Consider the following 17,866-nt stretch of genomic DNA (forward strand, 5'->3'; position numbering starts at 1 on the left):
ACATTTCAAGGTGCCTCACAATGGGCCACCAAATCTCTAAATGGAGACTTAATGGTCTCTGGAGAATGATCTCCTCCACTTGGAGAATTACCATGAGAAATTTCCATACAGCAGTTATGAAGTCATAGAATCACAGAATTGTTTGAGTTGGAAGGGTCCTTTAAAGGTTATCTAGTTCAAATCCCTTAGAATGAACAGGGACAGTAATCATATCAGGTCTCCCTGACTGGTTGGTGTAAGCTAAAGGTTTTTAGCTTGTCTAGACATAGCCTCCTCTATTATTTTGACATAACACACCAATTGTTGAGATGGGCTATGCCAAACACGATGTGCTGTCATCTGCTTCTACTTGCAGGTGTCACAGCAGGGATTCATCACAACGAATTGGTCTGAGATCCAATTAGTTCCAGCAAGATCAAGAGTAGTCATTACTTCTGGGGACATGCTGAGCTGTGATGGCTCTGGACCAAAGTCCTGGAGTGCAGCAATGCTGGATCCAATTTGGCAGACCCCTAAGCCTCCTGCAGACCTATCTATAAACCTAAAAGGACTATTACTATAACCTATACCTATCAACCTCTACATGCTGGAGAAGAGTCAAGGAGATATTTTTCAGACATTGAAAGGTAAATGCCAAGAAATTTTACAATCTCTAGCTCAACTCATTAATTGTTATCTTTCAGGAGTGATATGCTCAAGTACTTCATGCAATGAGCCATGTTCCTGGAGGTGATGTAGGTGGAAGGTAGCTCAAGATGAGATTGGGGCTGGCTTTACATCATGTGAGCATGATGCCCCAATGAAATTGTAACCCAACATTGCTTTCTTCTCCCATTCGTAGATTTATAGAATAGTTTGAGTTGGAAGGGACACTTAAAGGTCACCTAGTCCAACTTCCCTGCAATGAACTTTGAGACAGATCAGGTTGTGCAGAGAATAATCCTGCCTAATATAATGAATTTCAGCTCCTTTTGACATGCACTAGGAAGAGGGCAGCAAGGCTTGGGTTAGAGATATTTAAGGAAATGCAAACTGGTATGAACAGAAAAGGGAAATCCTCATGTCTAGGAAATATGGAAAATGTGGTTTTAGAGTGTCAAGAAACTACAGCCTAAAGGAAAAGGAAGAACTTGAGAGGGTGAATTTTGGTCCCAGACTACGGCTCTTCCAGTGCAGCAGCTTGCAGGTCCAGGAGAGGTGTTTCCCAGCACCTGAGCATGATGCAAACCACACGTGGGGCGCTTTTAAAAAGCAGACATTGCTCGAGTTTACACCTCTTTTATTAGAAATAAGACACATTCATTTTGTGCTCTGAAAACTGTACAGAAAAAAAACCTGACAAACATAGGAGGGAGGGGAAGGCATGGTATGAGGCAGGGCAGGGTGGCAGAAAACAGAATTAACTGAAGAAATTGAGCAGAGAAAGTCGAATATCAACAGTTATTAAACAAACATTTATCTCTGTAATTACATAACACTGTTAATGTCCTGCAAATCAGCTGGAGTGAATGGGTGAGTGGGAAAGGTCTGGGGTGAAGAGAGGAAGCTTGGTTGGGCATGGGAGAGGAGAAGAAAAAAAAAAAGAAAAGATTTAAAACACAGTATAAAGATATCTGTATGCTAAAATTCATTATCTGTAACTATAATTATTACAATATCATACAACCCAGCATCTGAGGGAGGCCTTTGTGCTTTCCTGTTTCAGAGAATAATCTAAAATTGGACAGTAATATCACAGTTTTTATAAGTAATAATTTCCCCTATTTTAAAAGTGTTTGAATTTTTGTTAAGTTTTTCTTTCCATTCATTATATTACACACTTACTGGCAACGTAGATGCCACTATCCTTAAAGACCAATAACCCACGTGGCCCAATGGAAAGATGAAACAGAGATGTTTGCATATCAAGCAACATCTCTCAGTGAGAGAAGCAGAACTGGGATCAGTGATTGGCTCACTTCTTGTACTCATTGTTAGATTTTTCCTAAAAATGTTATTTCATAAAAAGGAGACACTCAAATACGCAATAATAACGCAGACCCCGATCAAGTTTTACTGCTGTCTGGAACAATACAGCCACTCACAAGCAGAAGTTTGGCACCACACTTCTCCAAAGCTGGGAGAGTTGTTTCAAACATCAGAATCTTAGAATATTCCAAGTCAAAAAAAGAGACCCATAAGCATCCTGCTGTTGGAAATGATAGAAAAAATAATAATAAAAGAAATAAAAGTCTGCATGAAATGTCAGTGGTTTATTTTCAAAGATAAAAATATTGCACAACACTTTTGGGAGTGAAATGTAGAGAATTTTTATTTATTTATTCATTTATTTATTGACTTGTAAATAGCCTTGAGAAATGTCTAATGAAAAAGAATTGCTATGTATTTTTTTTAATGTTGAAATAAAAAGACAGCATTTTATGATGAAACATGTCCTGCCCTACTGACCAGCTCCACCTTTTTGCTCTTGTAGAACTATAAACCTTCCCATTGGCTCCAGGCATTAGGGAGGGAGAAATGCCAATGAGGGGAAAATAACCACAGCTGAAAATGAATAAAGCAAAGGAAAACACTGCAAGCGAGCAACGATGGTGTCGTGTGTTCCCGCCATCCCAAACTTTTCACGGAGCAACTTGCCTTCCACCTTCAGTAGGTGGCATCCTCACCCCATGCCTGTGTATTCGTACGGCACAGAAAGGCATTTGAAATGACAAGAGCCAAAGAAAAGAAAGGTCTCGGGTTTCAAGTTCTCTTTTTATTGAAGAAAAGAAAAGAAGAAGGAAAAAAATAGATTATTTTTTGTTTGTTTGTTTCCAAGTGGACGTTATTCATGTTGTCAGTTTGTCTCAATGTCCTAAGGCAACATCTCTGTATACCAAATATCTCCAGGTACATTGGTGGATCTGTCTTTCCCTCTTTCTCTCTCTGCTTTCCAGGGAGGGGCAGCTTGGAACAAATCTGAGTCCAAAAGCAAGGAAAAGTAACAGGAAAAAAAAAAAAAAAAAGGATGAGGCCAAGCAGATCTTCGCAAGGCCCGTGCTGAGTTTATCTATGTAACAGTCAATGAAATGACCTACATTCTTCTTGTTGGTCTGTTTTTCTAACACCTTCAACCCTCTCCCTGGAGACGGGGCGAGCAGATTTTGGAGGTTGTTCCTTTCTCCTGTGCTTGTCCCATTCCTTAGGGTGCACAGGAGCTCCACCATGGAGGGCTGAGAGGAGAAAGCCCCACCTTACCTCTCCCTGTAAGCCATGGGTGATGTGACTCTCACCACCATTAACCCCCTGGCCCCCTTAGGGACATGCTGCACAGACGCCAGGACACCAGGACGTGGGGTAGCATGAAAAAGTGGGGACATCTCTTCAGCCACCACTTGACATATTCCAGCTCCTTCCATCTCAGATGAGATGGCGAGGGAGAGGTAGGAAGTGAGGAATGGCAAGGGATGCCTTACGTTGTGTCTCCTGCAGGACCTACGGCCAGAATGCATCCAGATGAGGCTTCCAATGATGTTACCTCCTCTGCTCTCCAGACAACCTCCATCTTCTTGGCTCTTGGTGGTGGCTCCTGGGTGTCCTTCTGTAGCTCTCTGTGGCACTGCAGGAAGGGTCCCGGCGTATGGTATTGGCCCCAAAGCATCTCGACAGGGCTTTTCCCCAAAGCAACTCAACAGGGCTCTTCCCCAACAGCTCCTCCCCACCCTCTGCCTCCTCCTCACTCTCTTCCAGGATCACTTCTTCTCCAGTCCTACCTGGCAAAGCTCATGTTGTCCTGAACCTACATCTACTATACTCTATAAAGCAATATTTCCCCACTCTGCTGAGAACGATACAAAAGTTATTCCATCTTACCAAAGGTTTCAAAAGAAACCAAACATTTCTCTCACTCGGTTCCGATTTAATTTAATCATTTCTTTAAAACGTGGTTTTGTTTGTTTGTTTCATTTGTTTTCTGGAAAAAAATGTCCCTTTCTTTCCTTTCTGCTCAGACCTCCGTCTGAAGGTCAATAATGTCTTGTCCCACCAGAGGGATGGTGGCCCCTGTTTTCTCCCACTCTACAGTTTTTAGTTCTAGGGGAGATTGTGCCACAGGTTCGATGTCCTTTTTAACCCATGACGGTGGGGACTGGACTTTCCTGATTCCTTCCCAGGGTCTCTTGTTTGGTGTCTGCTGTTTTTCTTGCTGTGAAAGGGGGAAAGTGTAAAAAAAAAAGAAAAAAAAAGAGAGATAAAGGTTAGATAAAGGTTAGATGCAAACAATTTTTACCTTCTTTACTCTTATACCAAAGTAAATCTTTCTCACCCAAGATAGCGTGGGATTTCAATGAAAATTTCTCTTGATGTCTATTTTCAGGGAGAAAATCTAAGCTTTTTTCCTTTGCTATCTCTAACAAATTACCTAGATACTTCAGCCAAAGCTTTTGCCACTTACAACTCCACTGAAAAACTGAAAACAATTTTAAGAATTTAACACCTTTTTCTATTTCCACAGAAAATGCCCACGTGAAAATGCAGATTACACTGAGGACTCTTTGAATGTACATTGACTACATTTGGTATAGATGAGAAGACATTTACTACGTAGCACAGCTATTTATGGGCAATGGAACTGCAGTATGCTGGCTACTTTGCTGGTGAGCTCATGCTGTTAGATGGGCTGTAATGTCAGCTCTGAGGCTGAAAGCATTTCCATCAGCTCTACACAGAGCCTTCAAGGCTTTATTGACTGCTATCAGTCCCCTCCTATTCCAGCATCCCACCACACATCCAGGGAATGACTTTCAATGTTTCTGCTGGTTTGCACCAAGATAAGATTGTAAAATGGGTGAACTCTTGAAAGGGAGTCCATGCAAGGATTTTAAATGAGCTGTTCCACTAAACTGGCGCCCGCCACCAAGAATGGTGGTTTTCACAATTAATTATCCCCACAAAACACTCCAGTGCTGGGTGAGAAAAGGCTTCACTAAATGTGGCAGGAGAACAGAGCTCCTTTGAGTTGTCTGCCAAAAAGAAAGTGGAGACTGGCAGAAAGGGGGGAGGAAAGGCAGCTGCATGGGGGTAACAAGGAGGGAAGAAGTATGAGAAGATGAGGAGAAATGCATGGAGATCACATGCAGTCCAGGATGATAATGTCACCAGAATATATTGAGAGGAAAAAAAGCCACACAGCCTGTGCACTGTAGGATGCTGCAGAGATGAGTGATGCCCCATTTGAAACCTAAATGCCCATCTGTTACACATTAATCCACCTGCGTTGGATTTTGAATTTGTTCCTTTCTAAGAGCCTTTAGGTAGCCTGTGATTTATCCCAACTCCACATTGCAGTGACAATGGTAAAGGCACTGTACCTTCATCCCAGCAGGACTGGCTTTTATCGCTTCGCTCAAGCCACAGTTTCTCCTTTTCCAAACTTTCACCCATTATATAAGGTATGTTTGGAGTTGTTCCTGCATCTCAGCAGAGATTATCTCTGAAAGAGTGGGAATGCACTGGAACGGGCTGCCCTGGGAGGTGGTGGCATCACCATCCCTGGAGGTTTTCAAGAAATGTGGAGATGTGGCACTTGTGGACATAGTTTAATGGTCACGGTGGGAATGGGTTGAAAGTTGGGCTTGATGATCTTAGTGCTCTTTCCAACCTTAAAGATTCTGTGATTCTACAAGGGAAAAGCTCATAGAGAGGTCATTTGGTGGCCAAAGAAACAAATGTACAGACTAGGTAAACTTGGTCCTCTCTCCAAAAAGATGTGAAAGCATTCTGAAATGACCTTTGTTTTAATGCGAGGGGAGAAAATATAACTTAAAAAAAACCTTTCAGAGAGATGTGTTTTTTCTTATAATCAAATTTTGGAAAACTATTGTTCAGAAGAATGCAAAACACTTCTGTTTCTAAATTCTGCAGTTGTGTTTTGCACTAACCCCTATGACAACAGGTCCTCTTATGCCCTGTGTTATTCTTATTTTATTCCATCACTTAGCATAATGCAAATTAATAGCAATATAACAGAAAAGATGATACAATCATTGACTAATTCCATTATTTATTTTGAAACTCATTTAAGAATTACTGTTAGTAAAACCTGAAACCTTTTCATCTGTGTGTGTTGTAATGAAACACATTCAAAACTTCCTGAGATGAAATTTTTGCCTGTGGTGTTTGCAGGCCATTACTCTGGCATGAAAAGATGCAGTGAGGTGGTGCACAGAAAGAAAAAAAGCACAAACAGAGCAAAAATTAAAATGAAACAGCAAGTTTTCCAAAAGATGAGGAATAAAAACCTTTGTCACAGTTGCTCTTTTCAGTGGAAGATATTTTTTCTCCCACAACTGTTGCAGTTTCACAAGTTTACTGATGTCCACTGCTGTGTTATTTAAAAGAGAGCAGCACAAATGATCATATGCTAAAGTTCATAAATAATTCCACCTTTTCTCTTAAATGAAAGCCTTTCTTTGATGGCATTTTTACATCCTCCTTCAACATCAGGTCCTTCTATTCCTAACCATCTCTGTTTCAACAGTCCCTATGCCCGCCGCTCTCCTGACCTTCAGCCTCTCCTTCACGCTGTGAAGATGCACCCAGAGCTCATATGCACTGAACATGATTAACAAACCTCACAGCCTTTGTAATGAATGAGCTACAGAGTCAGAGCAGCTGTAAATTCATATATGGAACGGAAATTGGGAAAAACTGAGTAACTTATGAGTTCAGATCGACAAGGATGACTTCTGATTGGATATGTCACTGAGAGATAAGACATACGGATTACAATAATTACTCAGTAGTGATTAAAAAAATAAACATTAAACATTGGTAATTATTAAGAAAGAATTAATGAAAGAAATCATTAGGAAAGGAAAAGAGAGTGAAAGAAAAAACATAATTGTGACAGTGTGCAACACCACTCAGTACTTTTAGTGTATCGTGCACTCCATGGGCTTCCCAATGGACCTTCTTCTCCACCTCAAAAAAGGTACAGTGGAATTGAAGAGGGTGGCCACTAACAAATTCATGGAGTATGTTCTTTAGGAGGAATGGTTGTAGAGACTTGAGACTTTTCAGCCTTGAAAGATGCACCTGCTAGAGGTATATGACAGTGGCGTTATTGATGGTAGGAGCAGACTACTGATGGCAGTGATCATCTCTTCCAGCAAAATAGCTGTGAGCATGATTAGATGCCAAGTACTGCCTGGCTCAGATCGAACACTAGAAGCTGATACTCTACAGAGTGCCCAGTTGAACTTCAGATCACTTCTGTGTTGGTGCTGAAAATGACCAAAGTTACAAAAAGAAAACAAAAAACCAACAAGCAGAGACATTCACAGAAGAAAAACTCCCTGAACATTGTGAACTGTTTCTATGAGTGGACATGGTGGTTGTATGTTGATGTTTGGACTTGATCTTAGAGGTCTTTCCAACCTGAATGATTTAATGAAGTAACACCACTCTGCTTCTTGTGGTCTTTCATCACAAATCACTGGAAGCTGGAGTTGATTTTTGAGGCTGCATAATATGGCTGCCCTGTTCCTTTATTTTCCTAAGTCTTTATTTTGCAAATGAGAGGAGTCAAGACCAGACTGTCCTTGGGTCTGTTGTTTCTATTTAGTTGATCAGAGCAATGGACTGACTAGCAATGATGAGTTTATTGACTTCAAAGTCAACTTAAGGCAAGAAAATGAAACGGAATCTCAGGAGAACACCTAATAGATAGGAGAGACTTATCCATCGCTTCTTACAAATGAATGAGTCTTTTTTCATAATGCTGTGAATGATGATGAGATGCATCAGCTATCCACTACCATAGAATCATAGAATATCTTAAGTTGGAAGGGATTCATAAGGATCATCAAGTCTAACCCTGCACCAGTAAATCCCTAAAGCAGTGTACATGGCCATGTCCCTACACCAGTACAGAAAGACTGTGTTTGTAAGAACTAGGATGAGACAGGATGAGAGGAAATGGCCTCAAGATGTGCCAGGGGAGATTCAGGTTGGATATTAGGAAAAATATATTATCTGAAAACTCTTTCAATTTCAGGTCAGGCACTGGAAATGGCTGCCCAGGGAGGTGGTGGAGTCATTGTTCCTGGAGGTGTTCGAGAAACATGTAGATGTGGCACTGAGGGACATGGTTTAGTGGGCAATATTGGCTGGACTAGATGATCTTAGAGTTCTTTTCTAGCATTAATGATTCTATGATTTTATGAACCAAGCAGGTTAAGTGCCATCAGCCTGGCTGAGCTCTGGCAAGTGTGCTGGGAGACTAAAGAAAGTGATCCCCTCCTGGCATAAGACACTCTGGGAATTGGTAGCAGGCTCTTGGGAAAAGCTCCTTTTCTTTCTTTCCCTCCATATGGAAATGTTTTTTATTGCTTCTCAGTCATATACAGAAATGACGCTGGGCTACACTTCAGGTGGCACTGTCCTCCAGCCATGCAGAGGGGGTCTTAGCAGCCCTAGTGGAATAGTGGGAAAAACTGAGCTATGCACAGAAAAGAACAAAAATTAAGCAGTTGGGTAATCTGGCTGTAAAAGACACTGGTGCTGGGCCAGGGCTTGGTGCCTTGGTGACAGCCAGGAATGGGCCAATACAAAAACTGAAAGCAGCAGAGCCTGCTCTGCCAATAACTCAATGAGACAGAACCATGACTCTGGCTTGACACAGCCCATGAGCTTCTGGGTGTTGAGGAGGGGAAAAATGTTTATTGGTTCCTGTCTGGTGCCAGGATGGCAGAGCACAGTGCTTTGAATGAGGAGTTGGGAAGGGAAGGAGTGCCCAAGATGGGGTAAAATCGGACATATGGGGCAGACAAGTGTCTTTAACATAATGAAATGTGCAAATTTCTAAGCTGTATCTCCTCCTTTTGTTTTGTTCTGTTTTGTTTCCTTTTTCTTTGCCTTTCTATATATTTATGTATTTTTAGTACCCAAGTTTTACAGTTACCCTGAATGACCTGAGGAGGAGCTCAGTGCTTTCTACAGAGTGCTCTGAGATAACTCCCCAAGAACCAGTTGACTCTATTGTCAACTTGAAGGATATTTCATGACCCAAATGGTCTCTCCCCATGACACTGATGACTCCAGGACCAGAAGGAAGTTATTCAGAGAGTATAGCAGGGAATCTGAAAGACTAATGTGGCTCATGCTGTCTAATCCATCTCTGGATGGATGTCAATGAAAAGTGATTAGAAAATGGGAAAGCTGTCTTGTTTTTTTTTTTTTTATAGAATTATAAATCTTCCTTTCTTTGTTTGAAACAAGTTGTAGCTGCAATTACTTCTTATAATACAAACTTCCAAAGATGAGAGTTTATGTTGTGGCTAATTTAACATAAAAGCAAAATAAGAAGAACTGGGTCACTTTATTTAGAATTTTATTTGGGGAAGAAAAAAAGAGGTAGTGTGTGTTTTTAACTTGAGTTCATGGAAATCAATTAGAAAATTTGAAATATGCACTCACTGGGGTATCAAAATATGTATTCTGCTTCTGTATCATCTGAAGTTCAGACAGTCTAACTTACAGGGATTGTGTTGAGCCAGTCTAGTGAGATCATGCATGGAGCCTAAAGAGCTCTATTGCAGAGCCTTAAAGCTCTTTCCATAGCCTCATAAAAAGCTCCCCGTTTGAAGGCTGTAGAGAAAGACAGTGATCCCTCCAACATAAACAAGCTATTCTCCAGGCTATTCTCACTGTTAATCTATCCAATTAACAGATCATCCTATTTTTGCACTCAGGAAGTCATTGGTGAAAGTGGGCTACTGGGTGTTCCCCAAAAACACTGACATCATTATAAGGCTCTTTCACACCTTACAGGGGCAGCTAGGGATGCCATGAGGATACCAATAGAACCCAGAGCATGATTCCTTAGAGATTCCTTTGCTTAACCAGTCCAAATAAGCAGAAGCTGAAATCTGCTTGTGGGCACTGAATGGTTTTGGAGCTGCCAATACCTGATTCAAAACAAAAGATGAGGCAGGAATTGACTGTCAACACGAAAGGTAGTTGGAATAAGAAATACTGAAGCCAGATATTGATAGAGTTTTTAGATGGAGGAGGTGAACTGCTGAATGACAATGTGTGGGACACAAGGTAGCTGACAGATGGTTTATGGATGAATGATAGAAAATCTGACATAAATTTCATAACAAAATTTATTGTAGTAGTTATTATACTTTATGTAGCATTCCTCCCTATAACTGTTACTATAATTCGTCTTTTCACAGTTGTCAATTACACAGCTTTTAAAAATGCAGAGTATTAACCACATGTCACAGGGGAGACGTTACCTATAGTGAGGGATATCTTGCAGGACACAGGCACTCAATTTTCAGATTCCTCAGTTAGGAACAAGCCTGTGTTTGACACAACCACCACAATCTGAACCTCAGCCTATGCAAAGAGGTTCCCACAGAGAGAAGCTGTATTTTCCCATCCAGGAGCAGAGCTGCCAGCTTGTGAGCCAGCACAAAAAAAAAAAGTGCAGGTAGCCATCAAGCGAGGGAGTTAATTGTGTTAAATAGCAGAGAATGCCAAGGAGACACATAGCCCTGAATAGCAATGAGCTACAATGCTCATCAATAGCACTTTTTTCTCATTACTCTGTTAGATACCAAAGCAAGTGCTGGTGGAATGGGCACATTCTGCAGGTGCCTGAAGGGGCAAGTTAAGAATGTGAAGAGGAAAGCAAAGTAGAAACAGTAGTAAAGCAGAAAATAGAGAAATATGATAGAATGGTATTAAAAAAATGCATATACTTTTCCTCCTGGTTTTGGAGCAAGTGTTGGGATTGGATTTCAGAGCTGAGCTGAGAGCTGCATTATAGAATGAGTCCAGAGCCTTTATGTGAAGTCCAGGACAACGTTGCAGTCAAAGCAAAAGGTTTTCTAGCTGCCGAGAGCAGCTGATAGGAAAGAACAGGCAGGGCAGTGAAATTTGCCAAGCATTGTTCAGCGTGGCTTTTGCTGACCTCTGCACAAATAAAGATCTGCTGTTTGAAACAAAAGCAAAGCCAGATGCTGGGAAGGAGAGAGGAATATGTATGTGAGTCAAACTTCTCTAATGGAACTGGATCAAAGGGCTCCTGCCAAGGGGGAAGGCAGGAGCAGTATTTCCATCGTTTTCAAAGCTGGCATTAAGCACAGAAGAAACAAAGCCCTGGCTTACTTTAGAGGCTACAAAGCCTCTGCTTTCATGCTATGCAGTTGCAGAGCATGGGGACCACTCCTGATGTCCATCCCAAGTGCTGGAATCTCTTTAGCAATTAACTCACAGGGAGAAGACGCTTTGACAATACAGATCTGTGCAGGAAAATCTTTCCTGTTTAGTACAAAGTAGTTCAAAAGTAGTTAACTGTCTTCCTTTAATGTGCATGGTTCTCAGCTGAATTAATATAGACCATGGGAAGCTTATATATGTATGGGAAAGGAGGGAAATTTTTGCCAAGAGACTGCCAGGCAAAGGGTAGATTTTTAAATTAAGAAACAAACTTGTAGCAAGGTTGCCAGCAAGGGGATTTACATCTTCAGCAATCAGGTGACTAAAACACAACTCAAAGTGATGGGAGACTAAAGGATAAATACTCAGACTTCTTCACTGCTTCAACAGTAACGGCGCATTGATTGTCTGCTCAGTTGGTCAAGCACAACCTCATACAATAGTCTATCAAAGCATTAAACATCTGACTTTCCAACTTGTAGTCATCAGATCTTGCTGTATGTCAGTCTGGAAATATTTTGATATTACCATTTCCTTTCATAAAAAAGTTAGCTGCGGGTCATAGTATTTATATCCTTAATTAGTTAATAATGACACAAATGCGTGAGAGCTATTTTGCTGCAGAAGTATAGTGGTCTAGGCTTGAATGGGTTGATGGTTGTACTAGGTTATCTTAGTGTCTTTTCCAATCATAATGATTCTATGATGCTATGAATGTAGGTAAATGACATGGTTTTATGATTTTTGGTAGTCTTGTATGCTTTGAACAGAGATCCTGCTGGAGATTATAATTTTAATTATGAATAGTAGAGCTCGCTTCCATTAGGAGCATTTTTAAAGCTGAGATTCACATACAAGGAAGTCCATGCCATATGGAATAGATTTCACGGATCAAACTGAAAATAAATAAACCAAGTATGTTGTCCAGAGAAGAATAATACCATGTTACTGAGGCTCAGAGTTAGTTTAACATTAGCAGTGTGTTTCGGTTTGTGGCAAAATGCACTGCCACAAAATTTCTAGCAAATGCAATAAAGGTGGTCAGGAAGTATTCCCATTCTCCTAATAGGCTATCTCTTTTATAAGGACAAGACTTAACTTTTTCAAATTGTTCCAGGAGAGGTTCAAATGGGATATTAGAAAAAATTTCTTCTATGAAAGGCGTGGCAATGATTTGGAACAGATTTTCCAGGGAGGTGTTGGTATCACTGTCCTTGGAAATGTTCAAGAAACATGGAGGTGTGGCACTGAGGGACATGGTCAGTGGGCGTGCTGGTGATGGATCCATATTTGGACTAGAAGATCTTAGTGGTCTTTTCCAACCTTACTGATTTTATGATTCAATGACTATGATTCTAAAGAGAGCTTGTTTAGAGTTGGATCCCTTGGGATGCTCTGATGGTGTAAGGCTGTTTTTCTTTCAACTCCACCTGACACTGGGGCTGTTGTCTCCCCATCCTCACTTAAAGGAGCAGAGCCTTCTGCATCCCTTTTTGTCTCCTCATTGTAGAACCCAGTGCAAGGGAGCAGAGAGGTCTAAGCAAAGGCTCCTAGGCTGCTGGATGAGGGGAAAGCAGAATCCTTTCCCACACCTGCCTCTTTAATATGTTGGAAGAGAAACAAGCTCAGTGACGCTTATCAAGGCTGTCTCTAATTGGGCTAGGGTCATCCTCAGCTCAGTAATACCTTTCAGAAATTGACGCTGTAAAGGAGAAAAGCTGAACAGTTCAAATGTGTAGGAGGCCCTGATAATGTTCCCAGGTCTGCCAGTAACTATTTTTTTTTTGAGATGGTGGGTAAAGGGCAGCCATCTTTATCTTTGAAGTGTACACTGCCATAACACTTATCCAAAGTTTAAACATGTCAGTGTACTCAGAAAGGAAGAATATATGTGCTGGTACAAACCTTCAGATCTCTGCTGGAAATCTGCTAAAAATCATGTTCTAGAACTGAAGTTGGAGAAATTCTTGACAGAAAACACAGGATGGTTGAATTTTCTATCCCCTTTCCCAAAGAGACAGATTTGCTGTTCCACTTCCTCCCATTCTTCTGTTGGTGCTTCCTTCCTATTTAACAGTGTAATAATTAAGCTGAAATGTGCCTCATATGATGGAATGTTCATTTTTGGCCCATGTGCTGAACTACTATCATTTACACCAAAAATGAAAATCAAACCAATCCCTAAATAGTGTCAGCAACCAGGAGTTTCCAAAGGCAGTTTCTCCTATGTAGACATTTTGTCCAAGTCTCAACAACAGCTTTCTGACCTTGGAGCTGAAGGAAGAGAGATGAATTGCAAGAAGATAGGGAAAAGCTTCGTGTCTTGGAAAGGATTTAGGACAATGGGACATGCTGCCAGGATAGGCTGGAAAATTGCCAGGGCTGGAGTGAGATGTGGTAGGCTTGACTTTGTGGTTACTTTTTGAGAAGTGAAATCAAAGACACAGAAATGCAGGCAGACAGATTAGAGAGAGTAAAGGTCCCTTCTGCTCCATGCTACTATGTGAAAGGGTTCAAGGGTGTTCTAGGATCCTTGTGACCTTGTTCATGCCCACAAGGCAAGGTGCAGGAATGTGTCTGGAGTCATGCGCTATGGAAAGGTCTGGGACTAGTCCACTGTGCTTTTCAGTACAAAACAAAAGCCAGACTTATGCTTACATTTGTTTTATCACTTCCACCAGAAGAAATGCTCCATCGGTTTAAAACCTAAACACACATAAAGCAAAAACATTTCTTTTGTTGCTAGTTTAATCCCTAATATCATCAGTTTGCTTTCATAGGGCAAGCTGAAGATGACACATGATTTATTCTGGGGTTCCTAGCAGCAAATGGCAGAAAAAGGAGTGAAGAAAGATATTCATTTTCCTATGTACTGCCTTGGTTGTCACTAAAGTAATATTGACTTATCAATACTGGTCTTTGCAAGATCCCCCTCCAAGATAACATCCAAGGAAAAAGACTCAGTCAATATGCCAAGGTCACCTTCCCAGCTTTCCAGCAGTTGAAAGCAATTTATTGCTGACTGTGGCAACTTAAATTCTAGATAGATTCTGAAGCATCTCTGAAATACCCAAAACATCTAAATCTATAAAACCCTCCTGCAAACATACTACAGATTACGTTTTACATAGTATTTAGGCATTTCGGGTTTTTACAAATGAGGCATACCTAAGTAGAAAAAAAAAAGCATAGATAAAAAATTCAGGGAAATACTTTGGGATTTTAGGGCAACAGAGGCTTCTTTGATATGAATCTCTTTACTAGATTTACTATTCCTATCCTATAACACTGGACAGCCAATGATGACACCTTGCCAAGCACAATAAAAGCAGGATTTTCTGGGAATACCTTTTCAGAGCTCAGCACAACTATACTGAGAAGTGATCTACTTCCACAGAGAATCAGACAAAATATCTTCCTCAGCTATTCTACACTCCTGTAACTAAGCCCCACCTCAACCTCCTTGGCCACGCTGAAGATCTATGCCTCCTGTATCTGACTTTGCTTCTAAATGACCAAGAATATTTTAACAACCCAAATTACATTTCTTTCTGCCAGCCTGACTCTGATGCTTGTTTTCTCCCTTTTGCTGTAGCCAAATATAATTTCCTACAACCTTTTGCCTTCTGCCCAGCAGTTCTAATGTTCTGAGACATCAGGGAAGTGACATCAGACTGTCCTTCATTATCTTTTTTATCCACCTCACTAACTTCTCAGTCTGCAGACATCTGTTCTTGTACCAACCTCTCTTAAAAGCTGCAAACCTTGCATTCTTCAAAGACTCTTCCTGCACTGAAGACCACTGTTGTTGAAAAAAGCCACATAGACGGTGAACAGCTGCCCCAACATAAATCCCATCACTAAGGCTTTTCTCAATAGATGTGCCCACCTTGGACTCTATCTCAGACCCTGCAGGTGGAATAGAAGATTCCTTCTATCCCAACAGAGCTCTTAGACATGTGACTTGATATTTTCAGGTGGCCCTCTGTGGAGCCAGGAATTGGACTTGATCATCTTTTTGGTCTCTTCCATATCAAGATACCCTATGATTCTATGATTCCCATTTATTCCTTCTCCTTTTCATGCCTAGATTTCCCCAAGACTGTTCTGTTTTCCAGTTCCTAGCTATGGATGAATGCAGCACTCTGAGATGACCTGGAGTCAAAGAATCAGAGAATCATGAATCATTTGAGTTGAAAGGGAAGTTTAAAGGTCATCTAGTCCAACTCCCCTGCAATGAACAGGAACAGCTACAGCTAAATCAGGTTGCTCAGAGCCTGGTACACTCTGATCTTGAATGTCTCCAAGGATGGGGCATCCACCACCTCTCTGGACAATCTGTTCCAGTGTCTCACCACCCTTATTATAAAAAAAATTCTTGCTTATATCCAGTCTAAATATCCCCTCCTTAATATTTAAACCATTTCCCCTTGTCCTTTCACAGCAGGCACTGCTAAAGACTCTGCTCCCTTCTTTCTCTTGGCCTTCCTTTAGGTGCTGTAAGGACTCCATTAGGTCTCCCTGAAGCCTTCCCTTCTCCAGGCTGAGCAGCCCCAGCTCTCTCAGTCTGAACTCATAGGGAAGGTGTTCCAACTCTTGGATCATTTTTGTGGTCCTCCTCTGGATACACTCCAACAGATCCACATTTCTCTTGTACTGAGGATTCCACATCTGGACACAGAACTCCAGGTGAATTCTCACCAGCATGAAGTAGAGGAGCAGGATCATCTCCCTCAACTTCTTGGTCACACTTCTTTTGAAGCTTGAAGGTTATTTTCAGCAGGGCTGTGCTTCATCCTAACACCCCCCAGATTGTTCTGATAACAGTGATCGGCACAACCCAGGTGCAAGACTTTGCACTTGGCTTTGTTGAACCTCATTAGGTTCTCCTGGGCTCACTGCTCAAGCCTGTCTAGGACTCTCTGGATAGAAATCTGACCCTCAGGCATGCCAACTGCATCCTACAGCTTGGTGTCATCCACAAACTGGCTGAGGGTACATGCAATCCCACTGTCAATGTCACTGATGAGGATATTAAACAGCACCAGTCCCAGTGCTGGCCCTGAAGGACACCAGTTGTCACTGATCTCCATCCATAGACTGAGCCACTGAGCACTGAGCTCTGGGTATGATCTCACAACCAGTTCCTCATCCATCAAACAGTCCTCTCATCAGACCTTTTCAACTATCATTGAGAGTGACTTGGCAACTACATCAACCAGTTCTTTCAGGACTCTGGGGTGTATCTCATGGGGACCCATAAACTTAAGGACATTCTGTTTCTCAGGTGGATGTGAATCTGATCTTGCTTGCTCCCTTAGTTCCCACCTTCTGAATCGTCCACTTGAGGGCTGTGTGTAGAGTAGCTGCCAGTGAAGACTGAGGCAAAAAGTTGTTGAGTTATAACCAGACTGTCTGCATTGCTCACTACAGGGGATACATTCTCCTGGACTTTCCATTTCCAGTTGAAGTACTTAAAGAATCCTTTCTTATCCTTCTTTGTACTCACTTCCAGTTGAAATATCTAAAGAAGCCTTTCTTATCCTTCTTTGAACTCTTTTCCCAAATTCAGTTCCAGTCAGGCTTTGACCTTCCTGATCCCATCCCTCCACAGCATAGCAGGAAAGAACAGACAACAACATGGGAAACAGACATAGACAGGACAACACAGGCTTCAAACATAATGAACAAACAGGAGGAAAGATTGTTTTCATCTGGGATGATAATCTAGTGGTACTTTTTGACTTTGTGACTCTTCATGTTCTATATCGTGCATGTGTTTGTTGCAACATACACAGAACTCAAGGTAAGGCATTCAGCAAGGGCTCCTAAATGCTCTCACGCTCCTGCTGGCACTAGTGTGTCTCCAGGAGGTGATGATTCTAGAGGTGTGTGACTAACCTTGCTGTCCGTTGTTGGAGATTCCTTCTCCTTCTCTGCGTGCTGAAGTTTTCTATTCAGGTCTTGGAACATGTCTTGGTGACGTTTTCTTGTGTGCATGATTTTCTGAAGAAAATGCAAGGGCCACAGATCAGCAAAGCCCATCCAGTTGTACAAAACCAACATTTTCTCCTCCCAAAGCTACACACATCATCAAAACCTAGATCTATCTCACTGCAGACTAAATCCAGCTTCCCTAAAACAGCTTCAAAATTCTCTGAGGAGCCAATGCAACACTGTCTTTAATTTTGGGATAAGATGGTGGGAGAAAGTGAAGAAGTTTAGCTTCTGAACTTCTAGTTGTCCTGAAATTCCAAATGCCAGCTGTTTATGTTGCAACATTTGTGCACTAGTCTACCAGCTTGACCCAGGAAGTAGCTTTGCTACCTTTCTTAATTGATAGCTGACCCTATGTCTGCTCTGTAGGGAGCATGCCTCCTTGGCAAACATGTTCAGAGCTTATGTGAATGTGTAGGATTTAGGCCAAATAAGTTCTATCAGCAATTACTCATAATTTCCTTTTCACTGCAATTTGCTCTGTCCATATTTTACTTCTACTTTCTACTGACCAAGAGATGCAGGAAATAATTCTGTAAGGGCTTCCCTTTGTGTGTAAGAGCACGGTGAAGATTTCTTGCTTGTGCTGCACCAAGTGTTCTATAATTGGAGAAAGTGGCTGATATAATTTAGGACTCACACGAAGCATCAGCTCACA

The 17,866-nt window shown here is 41.5% G+C and overlaps 1 protein-coding gene across 1 annotated transcript in view; it reads right to left on the reverse strand.

Annotated features, from left to right (window-relative positions):
• Positions 1–2,295: 2,295 nt before the first annotated feature.
• ADGRB1 (adhesion G protein-coupled receptor B1) overlaps positions 2,296–17,866 on the reverse strand; it is a 279,826-nt gene continuing 264,255 nt past the window's right edge. Inside the window, exons 31-32 of the mRNA XM_065753423.1 lie at positions 17,113–17,217; positions 2,296–4,183 (exon numbers count right to left, since the gene is read on the reverse strand). Coding sequence (XP_065609495.1) covers positions 3,986–4,183; positions 17,113–17,217 — 303 coding nt within the window. The 3' untranslated portion in view covers positions 2,296–3,985. The remainder of the gene's footprint in view (positions 4,184–17,112; positions 17,218–17,866) is intronic.

Source organism: Cyrtonyx montezumae, unplaced genomic scaffold (genome assembly GCF_038088225.1).
Source record: "Cyrtonyx montezumae isolate F1298 unplaced genomic scaffold, pur_monq_1.0 scaffold_8, whole genome shotgun sequence".
In the NCBI taxonomy this organism is placed as follows: domain Eukaryota; kingdom Metazoa; phylum Chordata; class Aves; order Galliformes; family Odontophoridae; genus Cyrtonyx; species Cyrtonyx montezumae.